Below are 16,919 nucleotides of genomic sequence, written 5' to 3'. Positions count from 1 at the left end.
GTGGCTTCCATTCCTGAATTTTTATTTTTTGGGGGGTTTTTGCTAAGTCTTCTATGGTTCTTGGAGGAGAAGGAAATAAGCATCCTCATGGACCCTGAACTGGGATTAGAATGTGTACAAGTGGCAGAAATACACAAAAATACCAGAGGTGGTGCCTTGTTGCTCCTGAAGGAGGCACCTCTCCAGCTGTGTGAATATTCCTTGTCTCCCACTTTATCATTATTTTAATGATTCTGGAATGATTATTGAAGTGTGAAAGACAGAGCTGTATACAGAATTTGCTTCTCTTATTAAGAATGGCCAACTGGCCATTTCTTGATTTTTCGTCTTCACCCTGAGAGCTGGGTTAAATCTGAGCAGAAGGGCTGTGTCCCGCCTGGCCCTTCCCAGCTCAGGAGGGGGGAGATGCAGTGTTTTGGATTTCCTTTTTGAATTCTGGAAACTGGGATAGCTGCAGCAGAGCAGGAGCTGATCCTGTGAGCTGTTCTGGGAAGGCTGCATGGGCTGACCCTGCACTGCTGGAACCACACAAAGGCCTGGGGCAGGTGGGTTTAGATGGGTCTGGAAAGCATCTGCCACCAACCCTGCTCAGCCTCTTCCTTCCTGTCTTACAGTCTCAAGGCATCTAAATGCATGGGAGGGTTTTTCCACCAACTCTTTCTCCTTAAGGAGAATATTTCCTACATTCTTCACAAAAAAAAAACTCCTACAGGAACAGATGACTGTTTGGAGACTGACAGAGTATCTGTCTGCTCTGAGAAGAAAAACCAGAGCAGTAAATTCTTTCATTCCTTTTCCTGTGTGAAGTGCAATATATGCCACTGTACTTTCTCCTGATTGAGAATAACTGATGACAAATCAAATTGAAGATGGTCGCTTTGGATTTGCCTTTTTTGTTCCCCCTTAAAGAGGTCAGGGCCTGTGGACATACTGTGGAATTTAAACAACACCTCAAAACTCACTGGAGTGGTTGAGAGGCATTGAACTTTGTGCAAAGGGTATCTTGTAATACATGGAATTAACTGGGAAAAGAAACAATGGATGTTGGTTAATCTACAAAGGAGCAGCTTTTTCTCCTGGTTAAGTAATTGTTTCCTGGTACAAGGTCACCTTTCAAACGACTCACAGCTTGTCCTGCTGCTGCTTATAGAATATTAGCATTAGGATATAAATTAAACAAAAAAAGTAACTTTGAAAGTGAATTTTCTAGAATCAGTAGGACATTGCAGCACTGCAAATAACCTCTTAAGCTGAGGAAAAGTAGTTCACATCCAGCAAATACTAAATTTTTATCAATTGCTAGAGATTTAGACACAGTAACTGTGTCTGACCCCAGGACCCCACTAAGAATGCCAAGTCCAAGTGACTGTTTCCAGTTAGTCTCCTGTTAGTTCTTTGGTTGCAGCTCAAACTGGTGCCTCTGGAGAGGGACTCCTACCCCAATTCACACTTCTCAGTTATACCCCTGACACTCATCACCCAAACCAAGTCAAACACAAAATTCTGGTCAGTGGATTCTTGATTTCTTTCTGGGTTCCATTGTTGCTGGGCTGGCCACCTTCTCATGTAGCTTTTTCTCTTGGAATTGTCTCCTTATCAAATCCCTTCTGCTTGTATCTGCTGAATTCCAAGAGTTCTTCTGCTCCCAGCATTTTTACATTTGTTAGATCAAAAGTTTGGTCAGCTCTTGCAGCCTAAGGAGACTATTCAGACAGGAGAATACAAATAACCTAATTTTCTCTGTAACTGTTGATAGATCTTTATCTTACTCCTTAAAACACTCAGTTGTTTGTCTGCTTGCAACACCTGTATTTTAAAGCTGGAGGAAAACACGATGTCACCAGGTACTTCTGTGTTAAAATGCCTGAGTAACCATAACTTGGTATGAAATTCTGTCTTTTCAAAAAGATAAATCTACAGATTCTGTTGCATCTAATGATATTTACAGTAACAAGGAAGTTGCAGTAACTGCTTTCAGTAGATCCAACATTTAGATGTGTTATGCAATTAAGGAGTGTAGAGGGTCACTGCCCAGGCCTTTGCAGGGCTCAAGGGCTCCTGTGTTGCTTTGCAAAGCTTAGTCACTATGACTTTGCAGAAAGGGGCTAGCATGCAAGTGAATTGCATCTGAAATGATAAGGAATAGATTGCTTGTTACTATTTGGAGCAATAGTAGTTTTAATTCATTGTGAAATATCAGTGCTGAATTATTAGCAACACATTCACTTAATATATAGTTTTATTTTCCCCTTCTGGACCGAACTTCCTAGGAAATTATCACAGTGCCTGTTCTGTTTTATCCTTGTGTAGTCTCTGAAGCTTGAGGTATAGCTGAAAAAAATTCATTATCATGGCCAAAACCAGATACCTGTCTCAAAAGCAGGCCCTTAATTACATCCACAAAGCCCTTCAGCTGGTGCTAGTTTTAGGCTCAAGGCAAAGCTGCTCTTTAATTAATTAATTTTCAGTGAAGGCTGGGCAGGGCACTGCACAGGCCAAGTTCTGCCACGTGCATGCTGGGGAGAAGGTGCAGCTCTCAAGCATGAGACAGGAACAAAAATTACAAAACAGCCTCTGCAGAGGTGAGCTGAACCTTGTCACTGCACAGGTAGAGCTGGTTTGTAGGATGTGGCTGGGGAGTAGGTCAGAACCAGTTCTGCAACCACAGGGCTGTGATTCTGTCACTTGCAGAACTGGCACTGTGTGTGTATCCCTTCAGTTTCTCTCTTTTTATTCCTACAGCAGCAGTCGCTGCTTCAAATCCCAGCTCTAAAAGCACAAAGCAAACACACAACCTCAAACTGGAGAGAGATCATTCCCCAAAGAGCACTGTTTCAGGACAACGCAGTGAACAGGCATTAGCCTGGTGTGTGCCAGACCTGGTTTCTGATCTCTGTCAGAGCTGGAAACTACAGACTAGCTACAAATATCATTATGCTCTCTCTAAAAGGGATGTAATGTTATTCTAGGTCACAAGGGATCCTGTAGCACCAAAGTCCTGGAGTTAAAATACCCAGTTATGAAAATGACTGTATAATATCCAGTTTCCCTCCCTGCCTTGTATTTTAGATGTAACTTCTTTTCCTGCTGAAATCTCTCAGAAAATGTTACAGCCAACACATCTTTCATAAGAGCTGGAAGTGGGCGGTGCCTTCTGTGCAGAGCCATTTTCACACAATAAATTCTGCTCTGAAGCTGACAGATGTATCTCCAGCAAGTTAGCACTGTGTGTCGATCAAACCACAAAAGCCAGAGTATTGACACACCTCTACTTTGCTGGAACAAGCCCAAAGAACATATTGTCAGTCAAACAAATTCTTTTTTTTTTCCCCACATTAAACAGAGCTACGTCTACAAGTAGCTTGGTCTGACTCACAAAATGCATCAATCTCATCTGCTGCCACATGTTAGCCCAGCTGCAGCACACATCACATCCAGCAGCAGCTGGAAAGGCTTCCAGCACCTCGGGGCATCCCAGGACCTGCACCGGGAAGGGAAGGGAAGGGAAGGGAAGGGAAGGGAAGGGAAGGGAAGGGAAGGGAAGGGAAGGGAAGGGAAGGGAAGGGAAGGGAAGGGAAGGGAAGGGAAGGGAAGGACCAGTGTGACAGCAAAGGGGCAGCAGTGGGACAGTGAAGGGACAGCTGCCCCAGCACGGTGCCAAGGCCCAGCGCCTGCCCTGTTTCCCCCCCTGAGCTCCATCCAGCCCCGCCGAACCGAGCTGGGTTTCTGTACCAGCCCGTGCCCATCGCCGGTGCCGCCCCCAGCCCATTCCCGGCAGCGGGAATGTTTTTCCAGCTGCGTGGCGACACGAGGGGTGTTACACGAAATTTCGCAGCTCTCTGCTGCAACCTGCTCTCTGATCCCTTCACCTCCCCAGCGAGGTTTCTTTTTTTGGCTTTTCACGTGATTTCCCCGGTCTTGACTCAGCAGTTTCCCGCAGAGCCTTTATTGGTTTGGTTTCCCAGCGCCACCTCCCCGCAAAGCGCCGGCCCGGCAGCGCCGCCGGCTCTCGGAGCCTGCGCACGGGTTAGGTAAGAAGGGTTTGGGGTTTTTCGGAGCTGTCCCTGGCCCCGAGCAGAGTCACACACGCAGCTGAGGCCCTGCAGATGTCACCCCGTGCTGGACACTCCATGGTTTTCATTGCCGGAGCCCCAGTGCTCAGTGCACAGGCAGCAAACCGGGCTGTGTGAGAAGGAGAACTCGTGAATAACGCTCAGCTGTTGGCACAGCCCCAAGAAGGTCCCTGTGGTTCATCCCCCTCTGCCAAGTGACTCTCGGACCTCTCTGGCCAGCATTAATACATTCCTCTTTCCACCCCTTCCATTGAAATGGAACCAAATCCTTTCCCTGCCTCCTGGGAAGGAATAATTGGTTCTGCCATAATCTTTTCCCTGAAAAAAATACAGGAGTTGCCCTTTTGTTTAGAGATATCTAACAGAATAAATAAAAATACATTGGAATAAAGCCATGATTACTGCATGTCCTAGGGATTATCTCTTTCTTCTTTTTATCACAACCTCTTCTGCACCAGGAATCAGAAACATGAAGTTACTCAGTGCTTCATTAAACAGTGGACACTTTGCTTCTGGCCACACACATCCATCAATTCTGGCAAGTCCCAGGGCTAAGGAAAGTTTGATTACAGAAATAGTATCTAAACTGCTGAAACTGCTAAAGGATTCACGAAGGATTAAGCATATGATGCAAATGAAATTAGGCATGAAATTATATTCCTCAATGAACTAAAGCTTTAAAAAGAAATTATAATTATAATTTGATATTTGCTCTCAGTACATGTCAATGCCTTCTTAAAACAACTGTCAGGCAGTATAACATGCAGTAAAGCTGTAATGTTGTACAGAAACATTACAGTCCTCCTTCTCCACATCCAGCAATAAACATAAGGAAGGTGAATGTCTTAGAAAACTAGAATCAGCTAAATTAATAAACTATACTGTTCTTTTAATCCCACACTGCTTGCTATTTTTCTTGTGTTATTACACAGAAAAGGATTTGCTTGTTGTGTTTGCTGCCATTAGATGTCATTTCAAGCTTCACAAGATTGGCATAAAGGAAACAAGTTAATCAGCCTTCCCGTTATGTCTGCAGAACATCCACTTGGTTCAGAGCCCATTTCCTACCGTGCAAGCAAGAGATCCAAATATTCAGAATTCTTCACTCAGAACAAGGGAGTGTTGGAACATATCAATGTATATTCATAAGTCCTGAAGTAAATATTCCAGCAGATACAAAAGATGCCATTCCACTGCATGAACTACCTGAAAAGACCAATCATTTTCTCCTCTTCCAATTAATTAAAGCTTAATTCAATGTCTGTGTCCTATATAGTCGAATCCTCCTAATTTAATTGCTCCTAACTCCTTGTGAGATCACTTTTTAAAAAAAGAACTTTGTACTAAAGGAGTGAAGCCTGAGGAAATACAAAATCCCTAGAGCAGGACTTTCCCTAGCCTCTGAAATGCCCCATTCTTTGGTGGAGCTGAGAAAGACTTGCTGCTTTCAGAATTCATGGTTTCATCTGTGCTGCTGTTACTGACATTTCCCTCCAGCCTACAGCAAGTCAGTTATTAAATATAAAGTTTATTTCTTCAAATAAATGTTTGCTAATTAAGCCCAAAGGATAAATATAAATTTATTCTGTTTTGAAATTACATGAATTTGAGAGTCACATGCAACCATGCTTAGACAAGTGCACGTGCAGGTATGTAACACACGTGCTGAGTGGGCTCTAGGTGTAGTTACTAAGCACAAAAAGAAATGCAAAGAAGCAGTGAACACCTCTGAGCACAAAAGCCCTCGTGTGTGGAACCCTCATTTGTTCAATGTCCTGGTTTCTGTGGTGGCCCTGACACGCCAGCTTTGGTTTTGTGACACTCTGTGGGAAAGCACAGGATTGCAAGCACACAGTTGAGAGAAATTAACTGCCCTTTGATAACAAATTATTTCCACTTCCTCCAGACTGCATAACTGCTTTCCTATCACCCATCTACACTCCAACTGTCCCATTATCAGGTCAATGGGTTTTGTTGTCTTCTTCAGACTTCATCTTCTTCCCCCATAGCTGGGGATGTCTCTTAGAGCCCAATCATTGAAAATCCTCAGTTCTTCCACGGCATCACAGACAGGAATATGCCGTTCCATTAGGCCCTTCCCTGCTGGGCAGAGCTCCTGTCTCCTCGGGCCATCTCCTGGCTGTCTCCCAACCTCAATGCCTTCTTCATTTCCCCTTTCTCTACCAAGCCAGCCTTTCTGACTTGTTTTTGTTGGGTATGAGGTTTTGGGGTTTTTTTCCCCTAATCAATAGCGTCCATTAATCCAGCATCCATCACACTTTATTCCACCTTTCAGATCCAAACCCACCGAGTTTCTTGTCCAGCCGGCTTCTCCTCGCTCTTCTCTCCCTCATTCGCACCAAACACCTGCCGTCTCCCATCGTTTCCTGCCCCACTTTCTGCCTTTCAGCACCAGCAGAAAACGCATTAAAGCTCGGGGTGCAGGTGCCAATCCCTCCGGCCGCAGGGCTGTGTCTGGAGGGGGTTTCTGCCCGCTCACCGCAGGCACCGAGCGCCGGGGAGCGGGGCCGGGCCCTCAGGCAGGGTGGATGGACAGCAGCGACAGCCGCCCAGGGACACCGACAGCCATGGCAGGACAGGGGCACTGAGAGCCCACTAACCCTATGAATTTACTGCAAACATGGGCAATATCTTTATTCTTTATTTGTTTTTCTCAGTGAAAGCCTCTGTATTCAACTTCCCTGGTTGTGCACCTCTTGTAAGGTACCCCTTCCCAGACTGGAGCAGCGCCAGGGCACACCGCAAACACTGCCGAGGGCCAGAACAAGCCGCCTCTACCCTGCCCCTGCAGAGGCCACCTCTGCTGTCGCCGCTGCCGTTGCCGCCGCCGGACGGGGACCGGGACAGGAGCGGAGCGGATCAGACCAGACCAGACCCGCCCGCCCGAGGCGGCGCGCGACGAGCGGCCCGTCCGCGATCCACGGAATCGAGCGGCGGCGCCGAGCGGCGATTGGCGGCGCGCGGGCGGCCCCGCCCCGCCCCTCACATGACCGCTAGCGAGGTTTTTGTCGCGCCCGCTCGCCCCGGCCGGTCGCCGTGCCCCGGTGTCCCCGCCGCCGCCGGCAGCAGCAGCAGCACCGCCGCCGCCGCCATGGGCCCGCACCGCTCCGCCGCCTCCTCCTGCGGCCGCCTCCTCCTGCCGCTGCTGCTGCTCGGTGTCTCTGGTGAGCGGGGCAGCGCCGGGGCCCGGGGGAGGGGAGTGGGTCTCGGGTGTCCCTGCGGGCTCGCGCCGCTCCCCGCCCCGTCACGCACGTGATGCGGCGCGCGGGCACCGGGGGTCCCGGGGGGTCCCGGGGCCGCCTCGGCCCCGCGGCGCCTTCAGGGGGCGGCCCCGGGGCGGAGGCACCGCTGCCGCCCCCCGCGCCGCCACCCACGGCAGGGAGGGGACAGCGGCGGGGCCGGGGAGGCCGCGAGCCTCGGGGCGCTTCCGCCCAGGGCCGGGGCCCGGCAGCCGGCACCGCGGGCCCACCCGCGCGGCCCGGCCCGGCCGTTCTGTCAGCGCTCCGCGGCGTGGGGCCGCGGGCACGGCAGCGTCCGTGCCGGGAGTCACCGCGTCGGGAGCACAACAGCTGGGAAAAGTTCTCTTAAAAGGCAGAGGGAAATTAACGCCCGTGTCTCTCGAGCTGGGAATGGTGGAAGCGCAATGAAGGCACTGCCGAGCCCATCTCTTGGGGGTCAGCTTGAGCCGTAATCACGGCTACAATACGTCAAATAATAAAGATAATAGGCCCTGGTCTACAAGCAGCGCATTGTTCAAGTGCTGTGTTCATGCCCTTTGGTTTACCCGCTGTGTCACCAGAAAGCTGGTGCTTATTTCAGAGAGTCAGAATTCTGGGTTGGAAGGGACCTCAAGGATCAGCTGGTCCAGCCTTTCTTGGCAAAGACACGGTCTAGACAAGATAGCCCGACACCCTGTACAGCCAAATCTTAAAAGCGTCCAGTGTTGGGCAGTCAACGCTTTGCAATTATTAGTTTGTCAGGTAAACAGACTGTAAAACATGCTCTCAATTTCTACCTGCTTTGACAGCTTTGTGGTGTGCTTCCTAAATGTGATGCTTTTTAGAAATCTAGCTATTCTTTCACTGTCTGGTATATTGAATATGGTCCTGACATAATTTACTGCTTTGTGATGAGCTGTCCTCCTAAGTGGTTCTAGAAAATTAAGAAAAAGCAATGTCTTAATAGCTGATAATCATATCTTACAGGTTTTTTCCAGTCCTATGCAGTTGAAGTAGATATAAAGGATGCTTCTAATGCTACATGCCTGTATGCAAATTGGATGATGAGGTTCTTGATAACATATGAATCAAACAATGGTGATTATGTAAGTATTTAGGAGTAACTCTTGCTGAGAACTGGATTTTGACCTGGATTAAAATTTAAGCTCTTTTACCTAGGGTGTTTGATTTCTTACTTTGTTTTAAGTTGATTGAGAAGAATATTCCTATATAGTCTTATAAAGTAAAAAATAAGTTCTCAGTCATACAAATGACTGAAAGTACCCTGTTGCTCTTACTTAAATGATGTACACAAAACTCACCAAGTCTAACCAGTATCAGTGTAGTTATGTTCTTAACCCAAGCAGTAAATGTAATTGCAGCTCAACATGATCAGGGTTTACAACCAGGTTAGAGTTGTACTTTTGTACTTGAATCTGATACAGCTCCTTTCTCTGGCAGGTGTTAGGGACCCTTTATCATAATTTTCCAGAATAACCTAAAATAATCTCATTTGTGCAAGGTTTCAGCTAACTCCAGCGAGTTTATAATGTTGTCATGGGGAAGATCTGCGTGTGAATGCATTTTAAATTCCCCTTTTCTTCTAGAAAACCACAGCCCTGAATTTGTCATCCAGTGCGACACACAATGGAAGCGTCTGTGGCAATGACACACAGGCTGCCCTTGTGGCAGTGCAGTTTGGAGAAGGTCATTCTTGGAGCATTAACATCACAAAAACCAATGAAACTTACCAGGGAGACTTCATCACACTGACCTACAACACCAATGACACAGCTACATTTCCTGATGCTAAAAGAAAAGGTAACATTCAGTTCAGAATCTGACTTGCAAAGCAGTCTCAACCAGAAGTGTCAGACCTCGTGTACCTGACCTGGCTTGGCTCCTTCGAAGTAAGGAGGAATCCAGGAGTTAGTAATGAATGTAATGAGTTCTGAACCATGTGCTGCCAACTGCTGTTCCTTGTACCTGCCTACTGGGTAACAGTGCAGGCCAAATGGCTTCACTGGATGTGTAATTCCTGTAAGTGGAAGAGAAGGGGAAGGATAAACAGCTTTGATCAGTGAGGTAGACAGCAGGCACATGGAAGATTAATTTTAGTGGGCACTGCTTGCCCTTCTACCTTGCTAAGCAATACAGTGTTAGGCTGTCTGTGTACCAATGCCTTCTAATAATAGAATTATTTTCTCCTTACAAACTTAAGTAAAAGGGTTCACCTTTCTTATGGCTGTCTAGTTCTGTAAGCTTGCTTACTCCTGCATTACTGAGTACTACAGGTCAAGATATACAGGGAGAACATTCAGGAGAGCTTAAGATTGTTAAGCTTAATTATCGCTTAGTCTTTGCCTTATGAAATTATATAAAATGTAACACTACCTCTAAGTTCTTGTAGTTCTTAAGGCATTAAAACATTTGTGCTTATTTGTAGGACCAGTTACTGTTCTTATGAAGGATCCTGCAGGTCCAGTTCAGCTGAATACTGTCTTCGTGTGTCACAATTCCTTCGTTTTTGAAGCAGAAAATATAACACAGATTTTCTGGAATGTTACTTTGCAGGCTTTTGTTCAGAATGGCACAGTCAGTAAAAAAGGTGAGCATTTCATTTTGTGAAAGAGCTTTTTTGTGTTGCACCTTAGTGCAGGGAGCAAAGTCCCATAATAAAAAAATCCACCAATTCTAAGATGTGTTGTATTTAATAATATCCATGTAAATATCCTCTAGTATTTCTTTCCTTGTTCCTGGAAAAATAGCTTAGGAGAACGGATTTAGTAGTGTGCTGTACTGTTGATTGTTTGTGTGCCAAGGTGGGAATTCTTCTCAAGTGTGTATTCCAGCAATTGGGGTATTAAAAATAAGCACTTCAGAGCTACTGTTGCTAAGTAAATCATTTGGGTTTGAGGGGTTTTAGCTGACTGCTTTCCACTTGCAGTGGTGGCCTCTGCTGTTGCATTTGAGTAGTCCAGAGCCTGTTGTCTCATCTCATAGCTCATGAAAGAGACCAGCACAGCATCCTGCTGCATGTAGCCTAATAGGGTCACTTACTTGGCTGACAGCAAATACGTGTCACGCTTTTAAAACAACTGAGCTGTCTTTGTGTGTTTTGCTTCCATGTGTCAGAGGCAAGTGGTACTGAGTGTGGATTTAAAACCGTGTTACAGGATTTCTGAGAATAAGTGGCAACTGTACTTTGTCTGAGTAATGAGACTTCAATAAAATTTCAGTAATGAGATGGTGATTAAAATGTCTTTTCAGAGACCAGATGTCCTGCTGATAGACCTACTTCTGCACCTACTGTTCCACCTACTATTGCCAATGTAACTGCTGCACCTACCACAACTGCGTCTCCTGCTCCACCAACTCCTCCCAAGCCTGTGGAGAATCCGGAGACAGGAAACTATTCTCTTAAAAGTGGAAATAAAACGTGTTTCCTGGCAACTGTGGGGCTGCAACTGAATGTTTCCCAAGACAAGGTGCTTCTTTTTTCTTTTGAAGAGTAAAAGTTTCTGTAGTTATTTGGTGTGAAATCTGAATGTAGAGTATTGCCGTGTACAGTGCTGGCTGTCCAGAACTGCTTCTAAGTATTATATGTAGCACCTCTCTGACATCAGAATGGTTTTGTTGCATAATACAGGTCTTCAAAAACCTTACATGGATTCAACAGATCTTTTTATTGGGAATACTTCTAACATGATTACAAGTCTGGAACTTTCTTAGCTGTTATGGCAGTTGTTCCCTCTTTCCCTCAGAGGGTAGCTTGTTGTGTTAGGGAACAAAGTAACACTGCTCGAGGAATTTGTTTGTTTCAGTACTGCCAGCATGTAAATTTAACTCAAACAGCCTTGGTTCCATAGCAGCCAAGCTCAGCTCTTCTTGCTGTCATATTTATGACATGCTCTTCTAACCCAAGACTGTTCCTGACTGAGACAATGTATTCCAAAGGCAGCTGAATGTCTTTGATGTGCTTTGTGTGTATTTCAGCCTCTCCTGATCAACATCAATCCAAAGACAACTGTCGCAGATGGTGCCTGTGGTAACACAACAGCCACTCTGAAACTGAATGATGGAAATAGCACGCTGATTGGTTTCACATTTGCTGTTGTAAGTAACTTCTTTTATTTTAAACTAAATTTATTATTTAACAGCATGCATGGTGATCACTTACAGTAAAATCCTCCTGTTCCTTGCTGGTGGTTGGCTGTTCCTGTATGGGAAGTGGAACTGGCCAGCTGAGTGCCTCAGGACAAATGGAGAACTGGGTTAAAGTGGTAGAAAATGTAAGACTGGTAAATGTGTTGGTTTTTGTAAAGCATGTGTTCTTAAAGTTACAAATGCAAAATTGCACACTGACACTTGGTTCTTGCTTCTTGAACAGAAAAATGCGAGTGCAAGTGTACAGAAATTTTATCTGAGGGAGGTGAATGTTACTCTGCTCAACCGTCTGAATGGTTCTGGTAAGAAACAGTATCTGCCTTAAACAAGGGTAATACAAGGGTAATTCAATGTCTGCACCAAATAATTCTGGCTTTTTTTCAGTGTTGTTCATGCTTACTGTTAGCTCCTACTCTGTCTAGAAGTTGATATGCACAAAAATAATAAGCAGAAATGGCTATAAGAGTTACTTTAGACAGCAGTGTTGGGACCACTCTATGATTCCTGAAACTTCTGCTAGTGGAGTCACTGTAAGTTAGGAGGGCTTCTTTATAAGTCTTTTCAGTAATGTAATTTTTTGTGGTGTGAAATCTAATTGTACCAACTTTGAAGCTTTTTTCTAAACCAGCTGTTGTCTTCTCTGTTTGAAGATGCTGCTGTATCTTCCAACCACTTGTACTCTCACTAGAAAAAGGCCAGTCCTTCAGAAGCTAAAGTATACTTTTTTCCCAACAAACATATGTTTTTTCTTTTTTTTTAATTGCTTGTCATAGCTACAGCAATTAAAGAGCATTAAAGCTAAAGCACTTGCAACTCTGCAGGACTGAGACAAGTGGAGGTATAAGGAGAGCCTGATGTCATATGAAAGGGAGGTTACGGTAATAACTTCAGTTTCTGGTTTCTGATTAAGCTGATCAATTCCACTTTGCACTTTGTTTTTCAGACTAGTCAGTGTTGAAGCACTGGCCCCTCTAGATTCAGCTACTCATTCTTACTGTCTTGCATTTTAAGTGAATATGCAAATTCTTTTTTTTCCTTCTTTTAGTCATTTCAAGTGCAGATAACAACAACTTAAGCAAGTGGGATGCTTTCCTTGGTAGCTCTTACATGTGCCGAAAAGAACAGACCCTTCAGATTAATGAAAATGTTCAAGTACATACTTTTAATCTATGGATTCAGCCATTCCTTGTGGAGGCAAATAAGTTTGCTACAGGTAAGAGTTATGGTTTTGTTTTTAGTGATGCTTGCAAAATTCTCACTTGCTAAAAAGCACCAGCATTAGGTACAAGCACTTTGTCTCAGAAGCTCTTGTTCCAATTCTTTAAAATATGTTTAGATATACATGGAATGAAGAGAAGTTCTGAGAGTGGCATTCAAGTTCAAGCAAAACTTTGTCCTCACTTAAAAAATGCTAAGAGTGTGGTTCTTCTTCACAAAACTTGAATGAGCTAGAGACACTGAATAGGGACTCAAGGGTTGCTGTGCAGAATAGGTTAGAAGTCACTTAACAACATCTTGACTTGCAGCATTTGTAGCTCAGAAATGTAAGAAAATTGGACAGAACTTTTGCAGAAGTGGACTTTGGGAATACTGTTAGATGTTTTGTTTATTTTTACCTGTCAGTCTGAGGAATAGGAGTGTTGGGGAAGAGTGAACTGTCAGAGCTTCCTTCAGAGGCAGTCTTGAGTATCCAGAACAAAAGAGATTCTGAAATGTTTGTTTGCTGCAATATCTTGATCTTTTCTGGAGAAAACTGAAATGTCTTAAATTACCTCTTAATATTTAGTGCAAACTGGTCCTTGTGCTTAATGCTAATAGTTGCAGCACAGTCTTACTGGACTAGACTGATCTGTAGACACATAGATTGAAAAGTTCTGGTTTTAGACAGAAGTAAGATAATTCCAGATGTGTGTAGGGTAAACAGTTTAGTCTTTCTAAAGAGTTAGGGACCCATTTCACTCCATTGTTAAAGTTGCAGCTAGCTTTCTTCTAATTACAGTTATTTTATCTGTGTAACATGTCTTTGTTCTGGATAGATTCTTGATACCAAATCTAGGTCACCTTTTATCCTTAATGAGTGAAAGTACCAACCAGACTTGCTTTAAGTATGAAATAGATAAGCCTGGTTTGTGAATATGGAAAAATGGCTGCTCTCTTCCCTAGTGCAGATCTTGTGCACAGGAAAACTTGTAAACCCTTAATTTGCTATAGGTTATCAATGCTTAAATTAACTAAAATGCTTAAATATGCTAAATGTATTGATGAGACCTCTGCAGTTCTTTCTTTCTTAGTTTAAATAATACTTGATTTTTTAACACCTTCCTATTAAGGAAAACAGATTTTTTTACCACACTTGGCAAGTGTTCTGTCTTTATTTATTCCTCATTGCAACCTTTTTCTCACCTACAGCCCAGGAGTGTTCGCTGGATGATGACAGCATTCTAATCCCAATTGTAGTTGGTGCTGCACTTGCTGTCTTGATTGCCATTATAGTGGTTGCTTACATAATTGGCAGAAGAAAAAGCTATGCTGGATATCAAACTTTGTGAATCTAAGTGTGATTCCTGTTATGATTTCACTCTAAACAAAGCAAGTGCAAGTTCTGAAGTCCAAAAAAAGAGCCAAAACTTAGGAGTAATTACTAGCCACAGCTAATTGGAGTTGAGAATAAAGGGAGAATGTTTATCTCAGATGAAGCAGAATTACACTTTGTTTTCCTGCCCTAAGAAGACCATGTGGGTTTCATAGCTGTCTTGAAGATGTCAGATCCTGGATGAATTGCTAGGCTAAGGATTTTATCTTGCAAAAGTCCTAAAGCATTTAGGATTTATTTCTGCTTTTTAAAAATACTAGCCTGAAACAATAACATGTTCTGAACTGATGTGCATTGGGCATCTCCCAGAATAGCATAGAATTTGTACTTGCTTCTCTCCTCTGCGTTCCTTAGTTGTTGTTGTAATTGTGGGTTAAGCTGGCAGCATTAGTCACTCTGTTGACTTGTACAGTGTTTGACAAGGATTGTCTAATGCCCAATAGCAACTTCGTTTTCCATAGGATTGAACTTCAGGCTGGTGATTAAGTGATCTCTGTAAGTGGCAGCAGTAACTTACTTGTCTTTGTTAGGCTTTCAGTAATTTACTCCTGCCTTGGTGTAATTTCAGGAATCATTCCTATACCGTGGCTGTACAAACAAAATGGGTAATTTGCCAAATGTTGAATATATGGGAAGACTTCAGTGCCGTTTCCAGATGCTTTCAAAAAAAACCTGTTAGGCACTGAATTCTTTATTGTACCTGGGCAATCATCTAAAATACTCACCTAAGGCAGACTTCTGCTAAATTAATGCAAGCTTTTTTTTGCTGGCATCAGTTTAAAGGGAATAACCTTTCTAAATATTCCAGAACTTTAAAGTGCACTTAACTTCATACCATACTCTGCACAGAACTGGTCTGTCTTGTTGCTTCGAATGACCTTGTTTAAAGATGCTTTCATTTAATGAGCCAGTATCTGTTGTTGCAGCTTGAGCTGTTTTTAAATCTTCATCTTGAATGGTTCTCTGCCAGTCAAAGTTCACATTGTAACTGCCCGCCATTGGCACTCTGAATGTTGAATGTTTGTGTTGGGTTGTTTGCGGTGTAGCATTTATTAATGTTAAGAATGCAAAAGCCAAACAAGAGATGGTCCCACAACACCTATTTTTCCTTGCTGTATGAAAACAATAAGTAGGTTAAAAAAGTGCAGTGCAACTGGACTGTTCTTTAACTGCAGCTCTGTAGAGACTAACCCTTGATGCACATCTTCGCTCTGGGCTCCTTGTGCATATTCTTACTGCATGGAAAAAAAAAAAAAGTCTTTTAGACTTTTAGATAATTGTGGCTTTTTTGCATATGTCATAACATGAGCTGCCTAAGCTAGTTATTTAATGAACATAACATTGTCTCCCCATTTAGAATGAGTTTAGCCTGCATCAAAGCTTCTCTAGTGTTTTATTAGTGTTCTCTAGGGTTGTAGAGATGTCTGTGGCATGTTTGTATACAAATCATAAAATACACTTCTTTCAGTAATGGTTTGGTTTGGTTTTTTTTTTGTAAAGACAGTTTACTCTTGACACTAGCCAAGGAAGCATGTATGGGTGGATAATGCTTACTATAGCTTGTAGTCTACAGCTTGAATTTTACATCAGTTACTGAAATGCATTTTAATGAAAGTGGGGAACTGCTATAAGTTTAATCATGAAACAAGCTTCAAGACTTACCATTTTAATTTTTTAAAATGGATCTAATGACTTCCATATTAATATATCCTCAAATGCAGAAGTTCATATAGATTTTTTAGCTCTTTTTTTTTTGTCAGTGATGTTCAGTGGCACCAGTTAAACATGCATCTCTGTTAAGGAGTAATCATCACACTATTCTTCTGACCTTGCAAATTTTTGAACTGTGCACAGTTTCCAAGTGATAAAATAAAAGATTCATGCAAACGGCTTCCTAAAATCAGCACGAGAAATACCATTGCAAAAACCTGTAAGTGCATTGGCTCAGAGTTTTAAGTACTCCTAGACTGATGTGTAGGTAACTGGTTCAAAAAACATCAGTTTCACCTGACTTCCTGTTGTTATAAAACCACTAGTTTTCCTGTATGTATTGCTCCATAGGGAACTGTCAATCTGTTTAACCTGTGCTCTAAAAAATAAAGATTGTTCTATTTCTTAAGGAAACTTGTTCACATTTTTTAACTGATTTGAAAACAGACATCTTGTATTGTCTTTTTTTAAAGAAAATAAACTCAATGAGTAAGGTGAACTCTAATCAGTCTGTATCTGAGATTCTGTTACATAGCTGGGTTTGTTCTGGTCTGTGGCAACAGCATTTAAATTGTGGATGTATTTAACACCTGTGGATGTGGAATATTAACATGTATCATCAATTGTAGAGTGTGGTTGGTTTAGTACCTTATATACAGTTTGCTAAATATTGTATTTTAATGTCAAGGTTTCTCATATTTTAGGTTAAAGATGTCATGCTAATAGTCCTCAAAAGTACCATTTCTAGCCAGTGAATGATGGGATTTGGGTTTTGGAAGGGGCATTTTGTTTGGTCATCTGTTCCTTGTTTTGTTTTTTTCTTTGGCTGGTTTTTAAATTTTTTTTATTTACCACAATGTTCTCTCTTCCTTAGCATATGTTAATAAAACACAAACTTTGGGGCTATTGGTTGAATCTCATGATTGGAATTAAAAGGGAAGGCAGCTTTTATACTGGGGCTAAAAAAATTTTAGGCCAAAAATTTCTGACTTTTTTGAATGGAGACACATTCTGACACGTCAGTCGAAAAAGCTGTTCCTGCTGGCCCTGCTGTGTTGGGCTGTAATTACCAATTCTGCACTTGAAGACACCTCTGGAGCTTCTAACCACTGTACAGTAGCCATACCTGGATAGATG

General features: G+C 43.1%; 1 protein-coding gene across 1 annotated transcript; it reads left to right on the top strand.

The window, feature by feature from the left end:
- Positions 1 to 7,080: 7,080 nt before the first annotated feature.
- LAMP2 (lysosomal associated membrane protein 2) lies at positions 7,081 to 16,688 on the top strand. The gene is made up of 9 exons (XM_030967738.1): positions 7,081 to 7,258; positions 8,300 to 8,418; positions 8,920 to 9,133; positions 9,759 to 9,920; positions 10,583 to 10,800; positions 11,309 to 11,428; positions 11,703 to 11,781; positions 12,525 to 12,692; positions 13,889 to 16,688. The coding sequence occupies exons 1-9, from the start codon at positions 7,081 to 7,083 to the stop codon at positions 14,026 to 14,028; spliced, it is 1,398 nt and encodes a 465-aa protein (XP_030823598.1). The 3' UTR covers positions 14,029 to 16,688.
- The last annotated feature ends 231 nt before the right edge of the window (positions 16,689 to 16,919 follow it).

This window comes from Camarhynchus parvulus, chromosome 4A (genome assembly GCF_901933205.1).
Source record: "Camarhynchus parvulus chromosome 4A, STF_HiC, whole genome shotgun sequence".
Classification (NCBI taxonomy): Eukaryota; Metazoa; Chordata; class Aves; order Passeriformes; family Thraupidae; genus Camarhynchus; species Camarhynchus parvulus.
This window is presented reverse-complemented; position numbering and strand designations above follow the sequence as displayed.

Excerpts from the sequence above, each read along its gene's own strand:
- LAMP2 (XM_030967738.1), top strand. The coding sequence starts at position 7,081 with ATGACCGCTAGCGAGGTTTTTGTCGCGCCCGCTCGCCCCGGCCGGTCG. Across the intron at positions 9,134-9,758 it reads TCCTGATGCTAAAAGAAAAG|GACCAGTTACTGTTCTTATG; the intron begins GTAACATTCAGT and ends GCTTATTTGTAG. Across the intron at positions 12,693-13,888 it reads GGCAAATAAGTTTGCTACAG|CCCAGGAGTGTTCGCTGGAT; the intron begins GTAAGAGTTATG and ends TCTCACCTACAG.